The sequence below is a fragment of the Falco rusticolus genome, chromosome 8, assembly GCF_015220075.1.
Source record: "Falco rusticolus isolate bFalRus1 chromosome 8, bFalRus1.pri, whole genome shotgun sequence".
Classification (NCBI taxonomy): domain Eukaryota; kingdom Metazoa; phylum Chordata; class Aves; order Falconiformes; family Falconidae; genus Falco; species Falco rusticolus.
In genome coordinates this window covers 37,288,177-37,309,053 of record NC_051194.1, presented here as the reverse complement: position 1 = coordinate 37,309,053, position 20,877 = coordinate 37,288,177, and the positions used below count along the sequence as shown (strand labels likewise).

The 20,877-nt window shown below is 39.6% G+C and overlaps 1 protein-coding gene across 1 annotated transcript in view; it reads right to left on the bottom strand.

Annotated features, from left to right (window-relative positions):
* Positions 1-20,877, bottom strand: part of CNTNAP5 (contactin associated protein family member 5) — a 295,991-nt gene that overhangs the window by 48,439 nt on the left and 226,675 nt on the right. Inside the window, exons 14-16 of the mRNA XM_037398285.1 lie at positions 11,540-11,696; positions 2,465-2,592; positions 2,080-2,250 (exon numbers count right to left, since the gene is read on the bottom strand). Of these exons, the coding sequence (XP_037254182.1) occupies positions 2,080-2,250; positions 2,465-2,592; positions 11,540-11,696 (456 nt within the window). The remainder of the gene's footprint in view (positions 1-2,079; positions 2,251-2,464; positions 2,593-11,539; positions 11,697-20,877) is intronic.

The window sequence follows — 20,877 nt, the reverse complement described above, 5'->3', positions numbered from 1 at the left end:
CTGGAATAAACAGATGTGAAGAAGAAGTGAAGGTCTGAATTAAATTGTGGTTTTGACATCAAGAAATCTTACATAAATACAGGGTCCATTAACTTTTATGTCAGCAAATAGTACAGCATCATTTACCTCCCATCTCCTGCACAGCAGCTTATACATAAATCTAAGCCTGCAGCCTCACTCTTTGATCTCTGCTGTGATTATGCTTGGCTGTGGGTACCCATCCTTTTTTTGGTATAGCAATTACAGTGATCTAGAAACAGCAGTTCTCTTTTTGAAGTAAGAGTGCCTAATACTGTACAAAAGTCATACAATGGCAGCAAAAGGTTTTGGACAAATAATGCCAAGACAGGAGAAAGGGTGAAAGAGCTCTTTCTGACTAAATCTTTCAAAATGTACGTACTTCACAATTACAGAATTCGGCTGCATGTGGTAGGAGAGGATCCTACAAGCATTCATTTGCCTGAATAAGCCTGACCCAAGAAGCAAGGAAAAACAGATGAGCAAAACTAGTTCACTGGTGATCCGAAACTAAAGAGGCATATGTAACAAATGTCCGGAGATAATAGGGCTCCTAGAAACAGGATGATAATCGGCAAACCGCCATATAAAGGAGTCCATCTTGCTCTGCTGGAAGCCTGAAGGGGGCCAGAACTTTTAATATTCCTGCTACTGATTATTATTCCTCTTTCTAAAATGCTAAATACAGCAGAAAGGCTAAGAACAAGGTCCGCAGACCATACAACCAGAAGGTTGTGGATTGAAAATTCATAAAAAACCTGTTATTTCAAACCCAACAAATTGGATAGGTCTGGTTTTGGAAGCTGCTTCTTAGACAGTTAAGATAGGAAACACTCCATAGGGATAGACAAAGATCTATTCTGAGCCCCTGCATCTGCTAAAAGGCTGTTTCCCTTCGAAGCAGCTGGTCTGCAGAGCTTCCTTGATACAAGGCCTTTAGGCTGCAAGTTCCATCTGGCAGCAAGAAACACAACACCAAACTACTAATGAGAAGCCTAAAGTTTAAAAGACAAGACCTTCCCAAACTTCTAAATAACTCGTTTCTCTAGGAGTAAAGATTTAACACACGCACAAAAGCTTTCACAACAATCCTCTTCACGGTTTGCAGTATTTGTTGTACTCAAAATGCCATTTTTACTTCTGTTTCCCTAAGACTGAAATGCAGTACACTCAAGTACAACCAAATTGGACTTTGATGTGCAATTAACAGTAAATCATACTTCATTACCTTGTGATAATGCACCATGACATTTACCATTGGTTTAATGAATCAAAGGGCCTTGGGGCCCTGTTTTATTAAATTTTATGTTGGGGTTATTATAAGCATATTACAACATGCATAGCATTCAGTTTGTTTTTCCTAAGCTTGACAGGATTGGGAATACAGAAGTCATATTTCATGTCAAAGCCACAGTACTCTTTTGTCACTAATAAATATTTGAAGTCATCAGGAGTGAGGTAAAACCTCACTAATTAATTTCCCTGGTACTTTCCTTTATATACGGAGTAGCAGTTACACAGCAGTCGCTTACAAGATTTTGAAGTATTCAAGGCCTATTACAACTGTGACTGACTTATCTTGCATTAGCATCCTGTTCTTCGTAGAGTCACCTCATAGCTGTACCATACACAAGAGTTCCTCTGAAACACTAGGGCTGCATCAGACTGGGTATGTACTGATACAGAAATAAAGGTAACCATCAGAGTGGTTGTATTGAATTTTTCATCTTCCAACTAAAATTACAGTCTACATGTACACCTAACCCATAGCTTTTTCTCTAAAGGGAAAAAAAATTACATTGATATCAGCGTTGAAAAAGTGAATTCACTCACCTGTTTGTTTGCGAAAGATAAACCTAGCCATAACAAGATTAAGTGTAATGACCAAGGCTGTACAGGGAAACTGAGAGGAGAGGTAGGTAAGTCTACATTAATGATTCTTTATGTCTCCACCTTATCCTTTTCAGGCATCTCCAACCATCTCAAGACAGAAGAAAATATGTCCTTCCCACCTCCCTGCACCTGTCAAATCACCAAAGATTCCTCGGCAGTGAAACTTACAGTTAATTTCAACTCGTATGAAGTCTTTAATCCCAAGGTTTTCCAAGAATACCCCAGAGACAGCGGAAGTTTTGAAGAAGAAGGAGATGTCTGCGCTGACCTCGGCGTGGAAGGTGGGGAAGTGCAGGTAGGAAGCCTCCGTGTTGAAGGAAGCAGCGTTCCAGAACTGCCCTGCAAACACAACCCCCTTCTCTATAGTTAATTGGCACAGGAGAGCAGCTGCAAGCTGCACATGGAGAGCTACCTTCATCAGATAAATAAATTTTAAAAAATAAAAGTAAAAATAATCATAATAATTAAAAAAATAAAGACACACACACTCCCCAAACAAAAAGAAAGAGGGAACATTCTGTACCTATGGAAATTGAGAAGAGCTGGTACTCACTGTCTCCATAGCAACGCAAAGGGCCGATTTTCCAAGCAGCCTCAGAATTTGATCTGTTCGTGTCAGTGATGACTATCTGAGTTACAGGCAAATGGTCTTTGAAAGCAAGGAGGCCGGTATCATTTGCCCTGGATTATAATAAACAAACCAAAAAGAGACAGATTAACCACAGACAGGATCCCCAGCATTCCTTATGCGAAGCAATATTTGAAGATGCTCACTTAAAGATGAAAGGTCTTTTGCAGAAATGCCTACAAGAGCTGTGACCAGTACATACTGCTTAAGATACATATGTGCACATGTATGCTTTATGCTTATACATAGTATTGATCACTGAAGATGCTGTATTTGGTTATATGATACTGTCTGGTATGGTAACTGTGCAGCTGTGCAGAGTGATTGCAAAGCCAAGGCAGAGTGCTGCCACTCTGCCAGATGGGCACTGATGTAACCTGGGCTCTACTGGTTTTCCTCAGTGGGATGAATTCGATGTGGATCAGGTGTAAGTTCAAGTTTGCATTTCTGTTAAGTTAGCTGGAGACAGACAACGGCATTTATACTGGCTTTAAGCTTTATCTGAACAGGAAGAGGAGACGCGACACCTGATCCAGCATCCTGCTAAGCACGGGGCAGCCAGGCAACGCCTGATCCAGCTTCAAGGTGGCTGGTACACAACTGGCTCAGGCCGTGAAGGCAGTTGAATTGGCGGAATGAGTTTGCACTGAATCAGCCCTTTGCATTACATGGCTGTGGAAATTTTAGTTCAGCAACCGAAACACCGAAAGCTGGTCTACTGCATCGAACTACAGTCTCGTTTGTATCAGTTGGGCTTATCCTTCAGCTGCGACTAACTTACACATGGCTGCTAGGAAGGAAAAGAAAAGAAAGATTCCTAAAGGATCATTTATTTGTCTTTACTCTGAGCGTGCTGGGCAAATTATTGTCCTCACAATGCAGCATGGCATTTCACGGCAACCTTCTGGCCCCTCAGACAACTCATGCCTTTGACTCTGGCAGTGTATACAGATGTGTATTCATCCCATGGTACTTCATGAACTGAACTGAGTCCCTCAGGCATCCAACCCTGACCTTACTAGAGCCAAACTGCCCTTTCAAGGTGTTTATTGACTGATTATAGAGAGGCAAGTGCTACTCTTGGCTCTTTTTCTGAGGGTTGAGGTTTGCTGTGCATCTAGGTACATAAGGCTAGCAAAGCATCCTTCATGGAGCTGAATCTCAATAGTTTTGGAGAAAAAGATCCCTACCTCTGAGCAATCTGCATGTAGGGTCTGAACTCAACTTTGTCTGCTCAGAGGTGAAAGACTACCTGCTGCACACGGGGATGGCAACTATGACTGTATCCAAAAATGCCAATAATCCTAAATTAACACCCCCTGGTTTTTCAAGCAGGTATGACACAAAGCCTCAGGAGACAGGTATCACTTTTTGAGTGATACCAATGCCAAAGAGTCTGACATCCCAAGCAGGATCCCAGACTACCTATGTGCTGCTTCCACAAACATACCTCTCATCATAGTTCCAGTTGTGGTAAGGGACATGGGACCTCAGCAGAAATAATAATCAGGATGAACACCACAGTCGTACCCCGATACATAACCTCGGATATTTGCTTGACTAAGTGCTCTACTCTGATTAACGTTAGAAAAAAAACCAGAAGGAGTATTTTGATCTTTTTGATAAAGGCTGCATACATTTCATTTATTTTTCGTTGTTTCTAATTGCATGCAGCACAGTTAATTGTCTCATAATTCCAAGGAGAAAAGGAGAGGTACCTTCTCCAACCCTAACTTTTTTTTTTTGCTTCAGTGGGTGTCTGACATGCAGATAATTACAGACAAAGTTCAGTAAAATGAAATTCCCAGGCATGAGACAGAGTGATGCCTTCAATGCAGACTCAGAAGGAAAAATACCATGTATGAATGAAAAGTACATGGTCTCCAAATCTCTTCACGGAGGTCTCTCAGCAGCATACTCATCGAGCTTATTGTATCAGTCTTCAAAAGTTAGTGTAAATGGTCTCAACAGATTTTGAAACAGTTATAACAAAAGCTGAACTATCTGAGTATTTCTTAGGAAGATAATTAAATAAGGTGTTTCAGTGGATGGGAGGAAGATGAGTAGGCAGAATGAATGAAAGGCAGAGAGATGCACAGAAAGAAGACATAAATTATGCAATATAGTCATGAATAACTAAGCTTGCATTTACTTTTTTAAAAATAAAATTTAAAAAAGATCACAAAATATTTAGGGAGGTTTCCTGAAAATCTGTTTTCATTCAAAAAATAGTGCAGTCTTTTGACTAGCTATGATCAGCATTAAAATAAAAATCAGTATCTTCCTGCACCTACCACTGAAGATATCTACAAAAAAAATGAAATGGTGACATTTTAAAGATATCTATTCCACGTCTCTGAAAACTGCATTGCTTATTAGATATTCTGTTATATTGCATGAAGTTCTTTTATAATGAATTTTATGACTGAGTTTTTACTAGTTATATGCCAGTGTCACAGAGAACTTTAGAAGCATAGCTCAACAGTAGAGAAAGAAAAATATTCTAGAACTAATAAAAATCTTCACTTTTATGTTAATGCCTTGAAAACTCAATCAAGTTTCTCTTGAAGCTCAAACAGCACATTTTATGTATTTTATTCTCTCACACATGGGAAAAAAAGTCTTACGTAAGGATATGTATTCTCATGGAGGCAAACACTGAAATAAAACCTATTAGAAAAACATTCTGCCCTTCAGAAAATGTGTTAAAGGCAGGAACAACATACCTATTGTCACAGTTTATTAGCATTATTTCATGGTGGGAAACCAAGGTTTTGGTGAAAAGTCAACACCTCAGATGTTTCAGCTACGAAAAGCAAAAGAGAGATTTGAAGACTCTATGCAGGCCCTCATGGGAGCTAAAGTTTGAGTGTCTTGAATTCCTTGTATTCTTTAAGATGAACTTATTTCAAACTCAATTTCTCACAAATCACCATGATTCCTCTTCTCGTTATGTGGTACACCATGGCAGCCTCTCAAATAGAGCATATTATGCCTCAGAGAGGAGCAAGAGAGCTTCATGTACCTGTACAATAATTTCCTGGAGGCAATGCTGTGGCACTACAAAATCCAAATATATCGGGCTTTGGACAAAACATTTGGAATTTTGCCTGAAGGGGGCTTACGGATCACTTTTAATGTACAAAAGTTTTCAAATAAAAAGTGCTATTTTTTGATAGAAAGCATCTGCACTATGATGTGCACATACATGATTTTGTCTTTTAAGCAAAAATAAAACCTTGTTAGATTCATTGGTTTTGCATTTGTTCCTGGAGCTAGTTTTTACTTATATGTATTTTAATTTAGCAGTTCACATACACTTAAAACCAAATTATATTTGGTTTTCCACAGCTGCTTCTCAGGTTAGCCAAAACCACTACCTTATGTCTCCTAGCAGGTTTCACATAGCACTCTGTGACCACTTCCAGCCAAGCATGCCTTGGGTACCACTCTATACTCTGCTTTTCAGCACTGAGAACTAGGGGTGGGCCCTGAGGGATGATGCTTCTTGGCCAGGAATGTAAGTTAAGTCCAGATTTCACAAAAATCAAAGCAGGTTTTATCTCTTTCCTGAAAGGAGTCCTGTAGAAACTGTATAAATAAATTAATAATCTCGGGAAACAGACCTTCTGCTTACCTGACTTGGCACCCAATTCATCACAAATTCAGGTGAAAGTCTGAACGCTTTTCAGAGGGTGGAAAGCACCTTCAACAGAGATATTTCTCTGAGCTCTGCATACAGGGTAGCATCAATTTGTACTTCCCACAAGCAAAAGCGAAACAAAACAAATCCAATAATGCCTTTTAAATTAAATCACTGCAACATTTTTAGTTATGGGTATTAAATACAGTTGGATGTCATCTGTTTACCAATGTCTGAAGATTAATGTCTGTATCTACCCGAAAGACTTCCTCAATAAACTTTGACTCATGTTGCACATCAAAGAAATGCTCTATGTATGGGAGTAGGGGGCAAAGGAGAAAAAGAAGAAAAAAATTTGCTGCAAGTGCAGCAATGCTAAAGGTGATAGTGCAGCAACTAGATATTTTAACATGTAGCACAGGTACCTTACTTGTAAATGACAACTATTTTGTAACATTGTAACATGAGGCTATTTTTCTTCCTCCTGGCTACTAATAAAAGCATGCTCAAAAAAATCTCACTCTATGGTATCCTAACAGTGTAAGGCATCATAAACTGGTAATCTCTAGGTAGCTCTTTCCATATTTTTTCTAACAGATGGTAGAGCACTGGTGCCATTAAACATAATTTCTTCTCATATGATCCCCTATTGGTATGTTTTCTTCTTGTACATTAATGGGGTACTCTGGTGGGGTCTGAGCCTCAGTAGCTCAGATATTCAGTATGGATTTTCATGAATACAGTACATTTGGGGAAAAGATTACTATCATCATCAGATGTCAATGAACTGCATGAGGAAGCGGTCAGTGAAACAGGCTTCCATCAGAAAGTTTTGAGCCTTGTGTAGGACATACCACGAATAATCCAAAGGAATACATTTTAATTGCCATCTTACCCACCAGCTGCATCCAAAAGTGCTTTACTGGCTACAATAATATAAACTCACAATAAAGAAAAAAAAACCAGCAGCAGAAGGGGACACACCTACTAGTTGAAGGCAAGATGTGGTGGCTATTTTTTGCTGAATTAAAGAAGATGTAAAAGAAAGAGTTTGGTAATGATAGTAATGAACTGATTCTTGACACCTCAGGGGCCTGCTACAGTCAGGTCTCTGCAGGCAGCTTTTCCAGTTTGTTGACAAATGCAGTCACGAAGGCAGATATCTAAGACAGCTCTATACAGGCCAGGTCACCTCCGGCAGGGTTTATTTATGAGCTCACAGGCTCTGTGGAGTTGTTTACGCTGCTTCTGGGGGAATGGATTCTGTGCAGGATAGTGGCTGAGCAAACAGAACCTGTCAGATCTGGGCTCGTCAGTGGCTGGGTTTCTCTGCCCTGCTCTCCTAGCCACTCCAGTTTTAGCATCCTGGCTCTGACACAGCTTGGCGTAAATATAGTTTGTCCAAAGAGGGCTTCACTCACTTCTGCGCGGCTTTGCTTCTCCTTGAACAAAGCTGATGTACTCAGTATATCTCTGGGAGCCAAAGTGGGTCTGACAATAGTAACATCCCCCCTCCCTTTCCCCTCTTCCCCTTCTTTTCATGTCCTGGGGCTTCCTTGTTGCTTGCAGTACCCCAAAGGCACAGGAAAGAGGTGGATGCGTATTACTCTGGCAATGGAAAAACTCAAAGGCTCAGTTCCCCACTGAAGAAGGCTGTTCTGGAAGATGAAAGAAGGGGATACTCTTAAAGTCTGAATAGTAAGACAGGAGAATAGAAATAAAAGATGGCCAATCAGCTACTGCTTGGAGGCAACACTGCCCACCACACTGCTGAGATGCCTGAGCTTCCTGTACAAAATGACTTCCAGCGATGCTGTTATTTCTGCACAAAATAAAAAGCTGTAGATTTCTCCAAATTCACAGATTTTCTTGGTGAATGCAATCAGTAAATAGGTTTGGTTTGATGATTGACTTCAATTACGTGTTTACATTTGAAGTGGGAAATGGATTCCAGAGAGACCAAAGCAGCAAACGGACTTCAGGACAGTCATGTGCCACCATGGCATGAAAGAGGTTCCTCCCATTTAAATGAAAGGTTTGGTGAGCAGCAAGACTGTCATTGCCAAGGCAAGAAAATTTTGCTTGAAGTGAAAGACAACCTGGAACAGGTATTTAAGGATCCAAAGGATTTCTACAATGGGCTTAAAATAATGCAACCCTTTCTGCATTTCAGAAATGCTTTATTCTCTAGATCACTGTAATACCTTTCCCCAGTAACACCTGCATCAGGAATGCACCTTCTGTTTGAAACAGGACATATCTTTTGAAAGACAATTGCAAACCTGTCTCATCTATACATAACTTGTCCCAACAGTTAACAGTTATCAGTGTTGGGGAAGGGAAAGAGAGAGAAAGAAAACATTTTCTGAACGAGATTTAGCTTCAGCTTGCAGCCACTGGATTTCTACCAATGTCCCACCCACTAGGCAAGGGCTTTCAACAGCCAGGAAATCCCTCTTTTTTGGAGGCATGCATAACTAACCTACAGGCAAGTCACATTTAACACCTTTCCAGATCCCTTGCTTAGGCCAGGGTGACAACTTATGCCTCTGCTCCCTCAGCAGAGGTCTTCTCCCATTCTCCAGCAAATTCCATGAATTCTGCAGACAGAATTCACTGTCATCACACTGCAGAGTTTGGAACTATGGTGAGGAGCTGGGTCGAAAGGATACTTTTCACCAGAACGCTTTAATAAAAATAAAGGTGAAAAATACAAAAGCCTTCCCCATATAGCATGCAACCAATTATATTCCTGTTCATCTGGCCAGCATAACTTCAGGGGGACTAACTTGGCATCAAGCAACAACCCAGAGACAGCAGCTGGCTCAAGCGTCTGCTTAGATATCATTTAAAGGTCAGCATGCCCAGAAGTGCATATTGTATGCTGCCAAACACCTGGCTCAGGACTTTTTTTAGGCCTGTTTTATCTTGTTTTCCATTTCTTTTGCTACTCTGACAAATTAGTAGCTGCTTCTGCACCCAAGACTTAGTCTAGGGAAACCAAATCAAAGCAAAATCCTAAGCCTGTCTCCTCTTCAGAAGGACGCTCCAGCTATTGTCCTGAGTTCCCACCTCGGAGCTGCAGTGAGCAGTCTGATTTATTTAACAGGAACGAAAATGATTTTCTGGTTTTCCACTCTGTAGCACCCATTTTATTTCATGCTAAGGCAAATAAATGCATCTACTGCTGTCTTGCTCCTTCCACTATAATGTATAGCAGGTTAAAGTCACAGTTCAGGTATCAGCAGGTTTCAGATTCAAATGCTCATTATATATCAGGGGGTCGGTGTTTTAGCAGAGAATCACAAAAACAATCTTCAAAAGGCATAAAATTTCTTATGTTTAAAAACATTTTAAAGGTCAGGGGGGTTCTAGCTTTTAAAAAGGCAACCTGCAATTTAGAATACTATCAAAGTCCAAATTTCAAACATTAAAAAACAAAACAGAACACCTGAACCCCCAAACCAGCAAACAGTAGGCAGCTTAGCTGCGGAAACTTCTATGCATGTCCTGTTATTATAATGAAATTATGAGAAAGTAGCTCTGTGAGCTGCCAAGCTAATGAAGCATGATTTCCAACATCACTCTCCCATGAGGGTTTTCCAAAATCTAATAAAAGTGTACGCTTCCTTAACTTCCTTCTTGTGAGTTTTAATTGGCTTTTTCCCCTCAGCTCGGCATAAATTTTCATAGAATGTGTAATTTCTAATACTTTTGAGATTTCTCCTTCAGTTAAAGATGTTTGAAATGCGTCTGCTTGTCCAAAATCATTGGGTGTGGGGGGAAAATGGAGTTAAACACATACAACATAACTTGCTTAGGTCTCATTTCCTTAGGAGACTCAGCTGAAATATTCTAAAACTTCATTCAGCTTCCACCCTGCGCTGGTTTGCACAACCTAGTGGTGCACCGCCCTGCCGTCTCAAACTACACCACCAGTGGCCCACCACATAACACACCCTGTTCCGCTTCAGTAGTAGCTCACCAAAAAGCAAAATGTAGATTATGAAAAGAGCCAAGCACCAGTAAAACCAGATGCTTTTGCTGCTCCTGTGCGAACCTCACCCAAGTGCACCTGATAACCAAACATTAAGGAAAAGAGAGATTAACATGCACAGCCAGGCCCTGCTATACTAATCACATTCATAAACCAATACTTACATAAATATCTTCCCAAAGATATCCCCTTACAGCTATGATTTTTGAAAGTGAATAGTGACCCCAGGGATATAAAGGGTCCAAGCAAGTGATCGCACTGTCTGGAAATCAAGCAACCAGAAAAGCCTGAATTTCTGAATTTTTTATTTGTTTCAAGACCCCTTACACCTCCTTTCTACTCATTCTCTTTTAAGTGAAGGTTTCACAGGGATAATTTGGACACTATTTCAAACACAGTAGCCTATTACAGTGATACATTTCTTGTCTACTTCCATTATTCCTAATTTCTGAACTACTCAAGGTTATGGTATCTTCTTTTGGAGAAAGGGCAGCAGCTCCTATCAGTGAATGGTCCAGAAGGGAGAGAGGGTGAAGCAGAGTTTTCACATATATTTTCACAGTGTTTCAAACTGTACTTTCAACAACTCTAGCTGGTGTTCCTATTCCCTCCAACACAAGTATGGAATTAATTGGAATGTTCACCAGCTAGTCTTAGCTGAGTCTCTGAAGGTGCAGAGAATGAGCGAAGGTTGTAAGGTGGCCTTCACAAATTCATGGGGTGTTGGGGCACAAATTCATGGGGTGTCAGAGCCCAAGGAAGGCTCTGAACGTTCATGCTCTAAGTTTAAAACTTCCTATGGCGACCAAACCAACATCTACAGAAGCCAAAGGAAGTCTTTCCATTGACTTCAAAAAGCTTGAGACCCAACGTAAAAGAAAATTAAGGCACATACAGATATATTGTTTCACAATAAACCCACAAGTCTTTCTCATAGTACATATTTCTTGTTCTTAAGCTGTCTGTACCTGAATTTTGCTGTCTATGCCTGAATTTTCTGTCTGATGTATACTCATGCACCAACCTCCTAGAGCCTTTATTCATGCAATGCTCCAATTGAATCAATGGAAATTTTAAAACAAATAAAATGACTTAATTTGGCATTCGACAACAAAGAATTTTTGAACACAACCCATCCCAGCAACCTTCTTCGGCCAGATATGTTGTCTTTGGTTCAAATAAGAAATGTAAGACGAAATCAGGAGTCCAAATTCTAGTTTGACTTTCATTCTCATTTGATCATACTCAAGCCATTCAAGCTTCCGGAGCTGTGCATCAGGAAAAGATTTAAGCCTCCTTGCCCTACTTTCTATCCCCAGCTCTCACACAGGCACTACTATACACATGTTAAAATTATTACCATTCTTCTCTATCTGCGTCACAGTTGCAAAAATATCTCATATCCAGACAACTTTCTTCCAGTCCACACGCACACTGTTGAATGCCCGGAAGAGATCCTCCCCAGTAAAGATGCTTTTCATTGGCACGGCCAACCCACCAAGCAAATGGCATTCCATCTGGATGAAAGGGAAAAAGAGGGGGAAAGAAGAGAAAAAGAGAGAGAAAGAGAACTTGATAAGCAAATTGGATTTTCCTGAGAATGAGACAGAGAATGGAGGTGGACATGTTAAATAATACTGAAAGAAAAAAGGTGAACTACAGACCAAGTAACAATCCATAAACTTTGCCCAAGGTCTATTTTATGGAATACACATTGAGAAAGCAACAGCTCTATGGTAATCCCATTTGGTTTGAGGAACAGATGTTTTCCCCATAGGGATCACATGCCAATCACCCATCAGAACTTTGGTGCATTTCAGCTGCAAAGACATTTGACATATGAAACCAGCCCCACTGTCTGCACCAGCTGTGTCCAGTGTTTTTGTATGATGCTAGAGAGGAGACCTGATCACTGAAGGAGTTTAAAAACAGTTCTCCTGCCACGACTTGTACTGCACAGCTGTCTTGAACCATCAAGTGTTGGCCAAGGACCTCTTGCACGGGCAACCAGTTATGAAGGAGACTCTAAATCTTACATCAGGATTTTTTACCTTAAGACTCAACAGAAAAATCTTCAAAAACAACTCGTGGACACACCTATTACTAAGGGCTTAATACAGTTCCTCTCAAAACTGACCAGAATTGACATCAGTTTCTAAGGGAGCAGGACCACGGATTTTAATGTGTTCTGCAAGTGTGGAATTTGCAAATGCAAAGCTCCATAAGATACTAAACCATCCAAGTGTAACGATTCAGGTAGGGCATAAGTGGGGAAAAAGATTTCCCTACTTGGGAATTAATTTGTCTCTTTGAAGTTATTTTCTGTCTACAGGAGCTTTAAGATCTATATATAAACCAAGATAGGTTTTGTTTACATTTCATAATCTGTTATACATCAAGCATTAAATATTAACAGTCAGATACAATAAGCATATTCAGATGTAATGAAATCCACGGATTAACATTTTGCCAAGACTGACTTTGTCTTCCAGCTTAGATAACTTTTTCATTGACTTCTTAATCCTTTGAAATGTAATCACTTACACACACAGGTAGATGGTAAGATTTAGCAAAATCGACATATCATGACTTTTAATCAAAGGAGCTTGGAAAAATAAACTGCACTGCTAACGCAGAAAAATGTATCAATTTATTCTTCTGCTTTACTAACATTATTAGTAGGGAGTACTCCTCATTACACAAAGAAGGAAGTCTAAAATGTAAAATGTAATCAAGGTTAACTGTAGAGTGTGAGGGACTAATTAAAATTAGTTTTAGAATCACTTGCCAAAATTAATTCATATTTGTTTTCCTTCTAAGCTTAGACTGCTTAACTGTAAATTCATGAAAAAAGGAAAATAAAAATAGGAAGAGTAACTCCATTCTCATGATGCCAACAATTAAGACGTGACGAATTTGGCCAATACCCAGTGGTACTCATTAGAAAAACACAATTCAAGACCATCTAAGGATTCATCTTACAAAAATGTACGCAATCATTTTAGCTGTCATATTATTGTCAACACATTTATGTTTTCTTTTCAGCTGATTTTCTTGCAGAAGATTGCTGCAGCCAGTGAAACCAGTCTATACTATATTATTGGGAAATTACTTGGTAAAGCTTGGAATAGTAATGTTAATTGAATAAAAGGGTGATTTGTCTAGGAGTTGAAATAGATATTATACAGAAGTGCTTAATCTAATTTTAAAAGTGCCCATTCTGGAAAAAATATTTAGATAAAGACAAATCCTTCGGGCCATCAGCAGTTAATGGTATTCATTAATCAAATTCAACCTGTGTCAGATTCTTTTGGCAGAAATCATTATACACTTAAACATAACAGTGAAATAAGCAATCATTCACATGAATTAAGAGTAAGTAGTTTTCTGATGTCTTTTTCAGATCTGTTGTTATTTGTTTTATCGAGCAATACCAAGCAAACACATACACATTCAGATTTATGATATAGACTGGGGAAGTGGTAGAAGCACCACAGTTTGAGTCATTTACAACTAAATTAAATACAGTGCTAAAAAATAGAGCATTCAACATTATAAGAAGCAATCTTAGATTGTCAAGGGAACAGACTATAAAAAAAGAGTGTCATTTCAAAAATTCTATTTATTAGGCAGAGTTCTGCCACCCTTTACTCAAGATGACCGAATTTTTCTCCCTAACTAGTCCCTTAGAAATCAATTGTAGTATTAAGGAAAATTATGCCCTGATTCTTCAACTGTTTTCCACGTGCTTAATTTTTAACACATGAGAAATCACAGAGCTACTCAGCAAAGCTCTTAAATCTAAGGTACTTCAGCAATGTCTGAAGTGTTTAGGAATTACTGAAACATATATTGTATGTCATATATCTGTAATGCTGAAGTAATTCAATATTTCACTACCAGTGCCAATCAGTCTATCCCTGAGTTCTTTCCATAAAGTTTACATTGTCATACACTGGCAGAGTGGGAGGGTGTCTTGCACCGAGACCAAGTTTGGCCAACAGCTATTGATTAAGATCCTTTCTTCTAAGCCTGTAGATCTGTTGCATTATCTTCACTTTGGTAATCATGGTATTATCATTTTTTCAAAGCATTATCAATTCTCTACCACCTGAAAATAAATTAATTTCCTTTCTGTGGCAAAGCCACAGAGTCAATTACGTTAATCAAGGAATTAACATGGCCCAATAAACTAATGCTTACACAGGTCAGTGGAATTCCTCTTTAAAATTTCTAAGCTAAAATGCCATTTAATAAAAAGTGCTAGTAATTCTTCAGTTTGTGCTTACACTGTACCTAATAATACATTATTTAGTCAAACAGCGTACAAATAAAAGTATTATTTTCCATGCAGTTTTGTCTATTTAGAACTGGAAAAAAAAAAACAAACCACTATAATATTAAAGTTGTCTTTGAACTTCATATTATGGTTCCGAAGGACAATATGTGTGAAAAAAATCCCAAAGCAAGCAAAGCAAACAAGCCCCAAGTGACTGAATTCACCAGCAAAAGAAGAGAGACTGGTTTCTTTCAAGTAATTTTCTCCTGTACTGTGAAGCCTTTGGAAGGTTTTAATTTTGATAATAAAATCCCCCAAAAAAGCAAATTCTTTTTACTTTTTGCAGAGGATAATAACCCTTTCTGTGATGATGCTGTCTGGAAGCCTCTAGAAACAGCTGTGATATTTACATCACTTTTTTCACTATAATTTAATATGTTCTCAAATAAAAGAACCGAGCAGGCAGAGAGTATTTTATATCAAACCAAGTACTGCTACTCGTTCACACTACCAGGCACAGGCTGCAGAAAGGAAGGGTGGCACAAGTGTCTTGAAAGGAATAAATAAGGGGTCTCATCTTCAGCTGATGATGTTTCCCTCTACTGTCTCCACAGGCTAGGCTTTTCTGGTCTGACTGGTCTCTTCAAAAGCTACCGTGCGTAGCCAAGTAAGACTTTGGAAAACCTAGCATATACAATATAATATGGACAAGAACTCAGTTTTTCCCCATCCAGCACAGAAAAGTAGGCTCCTTTCAGATGACAGTTCTCCAGCAGATCTCCAATAGCTGCTCTATCAATGGGCACAACTGAACTGCTCATCGTTAGCTCTCAGTATGAAATTTGTTTCAACAGAAGCAAGGCTGGCACAGACCGCGCAGTTCGCAAGCACAGAGGCTGAGGACTATGAAGAGAATAGCAGACACAGAGAGGTTGTTTCCAGCGATCCGTAGGACGTGATGCAGACTGAGATCAAATTCACCTGCAATGCATATCTGGCTCTTCTAGTGACAAGAATGGCTGAAGATTTATTCAGTGTCCCTCTACCTGCTTACAAGAAAATGTCTGTCCTCTTAAATCTCCCTTGTACTGATAGTTCTCTCATTTTCTGTATTAGAAGGCATTGACGTTGCTAGCAATACAAGTTATATTTAAAGGTTTTAGGCTTGTTCATGTTTTAAAGGGCAGATATTTTTTTCAAAGATTATTTGTATAGGCACTCAGAAGCTGGAGGAGGGGGAGAAGCCGCATACCCCAACAGCATTTAGGCCTAAATTACTATGTATATAAATGCCAGACAACTTCTTTGGACTCAGTTTACCTTTATATAGGCAGAAATTCTTAGCACTGGCTTTGGCATTTATACAACGAGTTAAAACAAAGGCATGCATTTTTAACAGTATTAGAGTTAAAAGATTTGTCAAGATTTTCCTGCATAATTTCCTAGGTGGTTCTTGTTATGTAACAAACAAAAATCTAATGATGGAAGTATAACAAGATCAACTGGATCCCTTGTTAAAACTCCTGTGCTGTATAAACCTGAAGTCTAACCCAGTAATTACACACCCATAAAACAAGTAAGGCTTTTGGGGTGCCCAAGTACCGAAACAGGTCAATTACAGGTCTTTTCCAGCACCACAGCAAGTCTATTTATTTGTATCGGTCTGTTGAAACTCTTGAAACCATATTGCATTGAAACAGCATCCTCTTGGCAGTCTTCATGTTCAGGTTTTCTCCAAAATCAGAGTTAAGCAGAACTGAATTTATTAAATATTACATCTATACATCTTACTGATGAAAATGTAGATTAATTTACACCTATGCTGTTTACTCTTAAAAGGATTCACATATCAAGAGATAGCGAAAAGTGGGAAAATATTGATTGTAGAATTGCACAAAGCAATTGAAGCCAATTCTTTGCTACTGCACTCAAAAATGTAAAATATCTGTTTGCACTCACCACATCAGCAATATCAAATCCTGCAGATGGCTCACCTGATACGTTGCTCATTATGTGAAACAAGCAGTTGGCAGATTTTTTTTATACATGTATCTGTACATACACACACACACACAGGTATATGAGGCAATTTCAACCTGAATGACTCTGGAGGCCAATTCAGAGTACAAATTATGATCTCAGCTAACTCATTGTTAAAAGGCTCTTGAAGAAGTGGAGAAAGGCATAAGAGACTGAGAACAAGGGAAAACTGTGACTCAGTATTTCTTTGTAAGAGTTTCCCAAGGTTTTGTTTTCTCATGCTTGATTTTTTTTTTCCATCACAACATTTTTCTACCCATTTTAATAAGAATTTTAAACATTAAACTGAAGTAAAACCAAATGTTTACCCCTCCTTTTCAACAGGAAAAAAAAATCTACTTTTGATAAATCAAAGTGTTTACAATTGTTCTGAACAAAATTATGGACAAACTGGAGAAATATTCCATGTTTAGTGGATAACAAAAATTTAATATATTGCTAGAGTCTGTTTGCTCAGTGAAGAGGTCTATGGTATCAATGACATGGAATTTGTATTGGTTTAAACGACAGCTCACACCTCCGGGAGAATACGCTAGCAAAGCAGGGTGAACTCAGGCTGTGCTGCATTAACCAGTTTGTGCTACCCATTTTTTGAAGTGGATGCTGAGATTTATCAGTGAAAAAAAGTTGTTCTTCAGTTTACAGCCCCCAGCAAGGGTCTCACGGTTCTGCCCCAGCCAGAGGAAAGTCACACCCACCCTCCAAGGTGGCAGGCTCTCTGCACTTCGCAAAAAAACCCCTGCTTTTAGCTCAAGATCAGGTTACCTTGAAAAAAATTAATACATGTAATATGGACCAGGGGAAAAAATGAGAATCCCCAGTGGCACAGTTCCTTTGAACATTATTCATTGACTGAGCCACCAAGTCATCCAGTTGTTTTTGTACCATACTACTCTGCTTCCATGCGGACACACTTGTTTTATGCCTGGCTCTTCTCTTTTCAGTACAGCTATAATGACCATCTAACACTTCCTGCCTTTTACTCAATACGTTCCCTACAGCAATCGTGCAACTCAGTTTTGTTGTCTTTTTTTCTTTCTTAAAACTGTAGCCCATACACCGCTGCCCTATTTTTTGAGATGACAAACATGACTGTGTTGAAAATCAAGCTGGTCAAATGCTGCAGCAAGACAGGAGTACAGAGCAGCAATGGTGCCGGTCAGTGTTATTAAGATTTGCACTGAAATTGATTTCAATTTCTGGTCAGATCCTGTAACCCTTATTCAGAGCTGTTAGCCAAAAGTGAAGTACTTCTGCTAATGCCAGTGAACCTACTCCCTGGGAAAATGTTACTTAGTCACAAAGTCTGTCCCTCATTTCAAAATTATTTTGTTAAGTGTGGTTAGGAAAAGGGTAAAGACAGACAGTACTTTGCTGACACTTTCTTTCTCATTACTCAGCTTTGCTGCCAAGGTGCAGTGCTTTTGTACAGGGTCTCCAGCTGAAGTAATTGCTTAAAAAAAGACAAGACAAAAACATGCAGCAGCATTTGTCTGCATCTCTTCCTCTTAAGCAAAGAAACTGCATCTCCCACTGAAGCAGCTGTTATCATGGTGTGCTTTGGTCTTCCTGAAGTTGCTAAGATATTCTCACAAATGAGAATGGGCAGAAAGAGGGAAATAAACATGGAACTTCTCTTCTTCTAGGCTTAACAGGAGGGTAATGAGCAGAACTGCTGAGCTGCAATGACAGTTGTGCTATCGCGCACTAACAGCAAAAGCAGCATCAACCCTTTGTGAGACAGATTTGAGGATGGGCATAAGGATTTCAGACCCAAACACTTCTATACACTGAGGAAATTTAAATCTACATGCAAACTAAAATTTTATGCCTCATGAATGTCTTTGCTGAAGGCCAAAGAAGGCTGAAAAAATTATGAGTACTTGCATTCTCCTCTGCCAGCTCAGGCTGGGTTGTTTTCTCAATAAATTTCTGGCCAAGTGACAAGTTTCCTGAAAGATGCAAGTGGGACTCCAGCCAACAACAGAAACTATGGGAACAGCTGAAGACATGCAGGTTAGAAAGAAAAAGCAACAACAACAAACCGACCCAAAACCCAAAAATGCAAAGAAGATTACAGCTTTTAAGGACGAATGACTGAACAGAGAAAATATCATCTTTGAATCCTCAGGAGTTTTGCTGAAGATGGACTGGGTATCCTACTCTGTTGAAACAAAAAAAGGTAGCTTATTTCCTTTATCTCCTGCATTCCAGCCTAGCTTCACTCCAAATATGTCCCTCTTGTGTTCAACTCCTTTCCCTCATTCCAACCTTTCCCATTTTCTCTGTTTAACCTAACTCCTCCAGGTAAATTCAGTTAAACAAGCCCTGCATTGCCTTAGCAGTTAGGTCTATGGCATTGACGTGTGTTCTGCCACATCCTTGCTCTGTTCTGGGACCAGAAACTTATCAGTGGCCTGGATTGAATTGCAAGTGAACGATAATCATGGATAAGCCACAGTAGTCTCCAGCATGACCCTGCCTGGGCCAAAGGAGCAGGTCCTGCTCAGCAGATGTCTGGACATTTTTTGCTGTGTCATAGGTATAGCCAGTTAGAGTGATGGCAGTAAGACGATGCCATCATTTGTTGAACCCACACTGCTCATGAAGCTCCTATGTGTTCATTCTTATCCTCTCACCAGTACCATCTCACCCATTTCCACTGGAAGGTCATCTCCTGCAGTGGCTCAATACAGTGCACATGACAATGGACTTTTGTTCTTAATCAGTTCTTCTGTGTAAATATAAAAATAGTTTGTGACAGTAAATAGTAGCAAGTGTTGAAGTAATGGATTCATAAACAGAAGATAAACCAGATCATGTCATTCCAGTTCTTGAGAAAATGCCATGGGATGCTGAAGGATCATACATAATTAAGCCCCGGGATTCTCTGCATCTGCAGCAGACCAACACTCCTCAGTGGCTCTCTGGGGACTGAGAAGGACAGCAAGAGTGACATGTGCAGCCAACCTGCGCGCAGCTAGTACCACAGCCCCATCCACCCATGCCCTGCTGAAGTGTTATCCACACTACATTACAGCCTCACTGGTCGAGGTGGCCTTGTTTTAGATCATCAAATACCACATGGACTGGAGGAAAGCATGGGAGAGATGAGTGAGTTTGTAAGTTTAGACACATCATATGCTCTTCTTCAGTAATTTCTTTTTAAAGTGTTTTATAAGAGATGTGAAAGGCCTACAGGGTAGACTGCTGAACTAATGCACTTTATAAACTACCGTAAGGTGAAAAGAGTAGTTTAATCACAGAAGTTTTTGTTCTTAAATGCTATTTCACTTTTCATAGAGGAAAGTAATTTCAGAGCTGAGAAATAACATCACTGAGGACAGAGGGAAATAGTTGAAGACTATGAAGACTATGAATGGTGTATCAAACTGTAGACCAAACATCTCCCCACAAGAAAACTAAGTATTCAACTTTTATTCACTGAAACGTCAAAGTGAAACAACAACTATTACGGAACTGTAAAAACTACATTAAGAGCAACTGTCCCAGGAAAGAGTGCCAGGAAAAAAACACTTTGAAGCTCATTCATTCACTATTATTTACCAGGGATAAAAAAGGCCATATCCAGCAAGTGGTATAAAAGCATCTGGCTCCAGCAAAATCAGGGTAATCATGCTGATTTTCACTCACTGCACAGGCTTTTCACAGAAGGCCAGAATGGTTGAGGCTGGAGGGGACCTCTGGAGACTGTCTAGTCTAGCCTTCTGCTCCAAACTGTCCTGAAACAAATTTGTGTTTTAAGAATTCCTTAAATAAAACTCTGTGGCTGTCACTGGGACAGATAAAAGCACCGTCTGCAGGTATGCAGTGACTGAAATAAAGGCCTGAAGGAACTATTTTTAAAGGGTGCAAAAAAAGGAAAAGTAATTCTATATTTGAACAATATACTCTTGAAAGATCCATCATGACAGCTCAGGATCTTGGGATACAGCGTGGATGAAGAGAAACCAAGGGACCCTACCTGCAGCACTTGCACTTCATGCACTCAATGTGGTGCAGGGTGGAGCCCCTAGGTCTGCACTGCTCCCAGGCTCACGTACCCTCACCTGCTTACCAGCCTGAGCCTTCCATCGACAGATTCCACAAAAAGCCAGCTCTACAGCCTAGCCTAATGGTAGTCTGGAAGCCAGGGCATAACTCAGAGCAGGCTGCACAAGTTTATGGACAGAAGTCAACTGGAGTAAAGTCAAGTGGAATTAATACAAGGTTTAATCCATTTCTTGCAGGAACCCATGAAAGGTTTGTTGGATCATGCCCACAGCAAAATACAATTTGAAAAACTAGAAAAAGAAAATAGATACAATGGGGACATTTGGGACATTTAATAGCAGACTGGGTAAGTTACAGAAAAATAT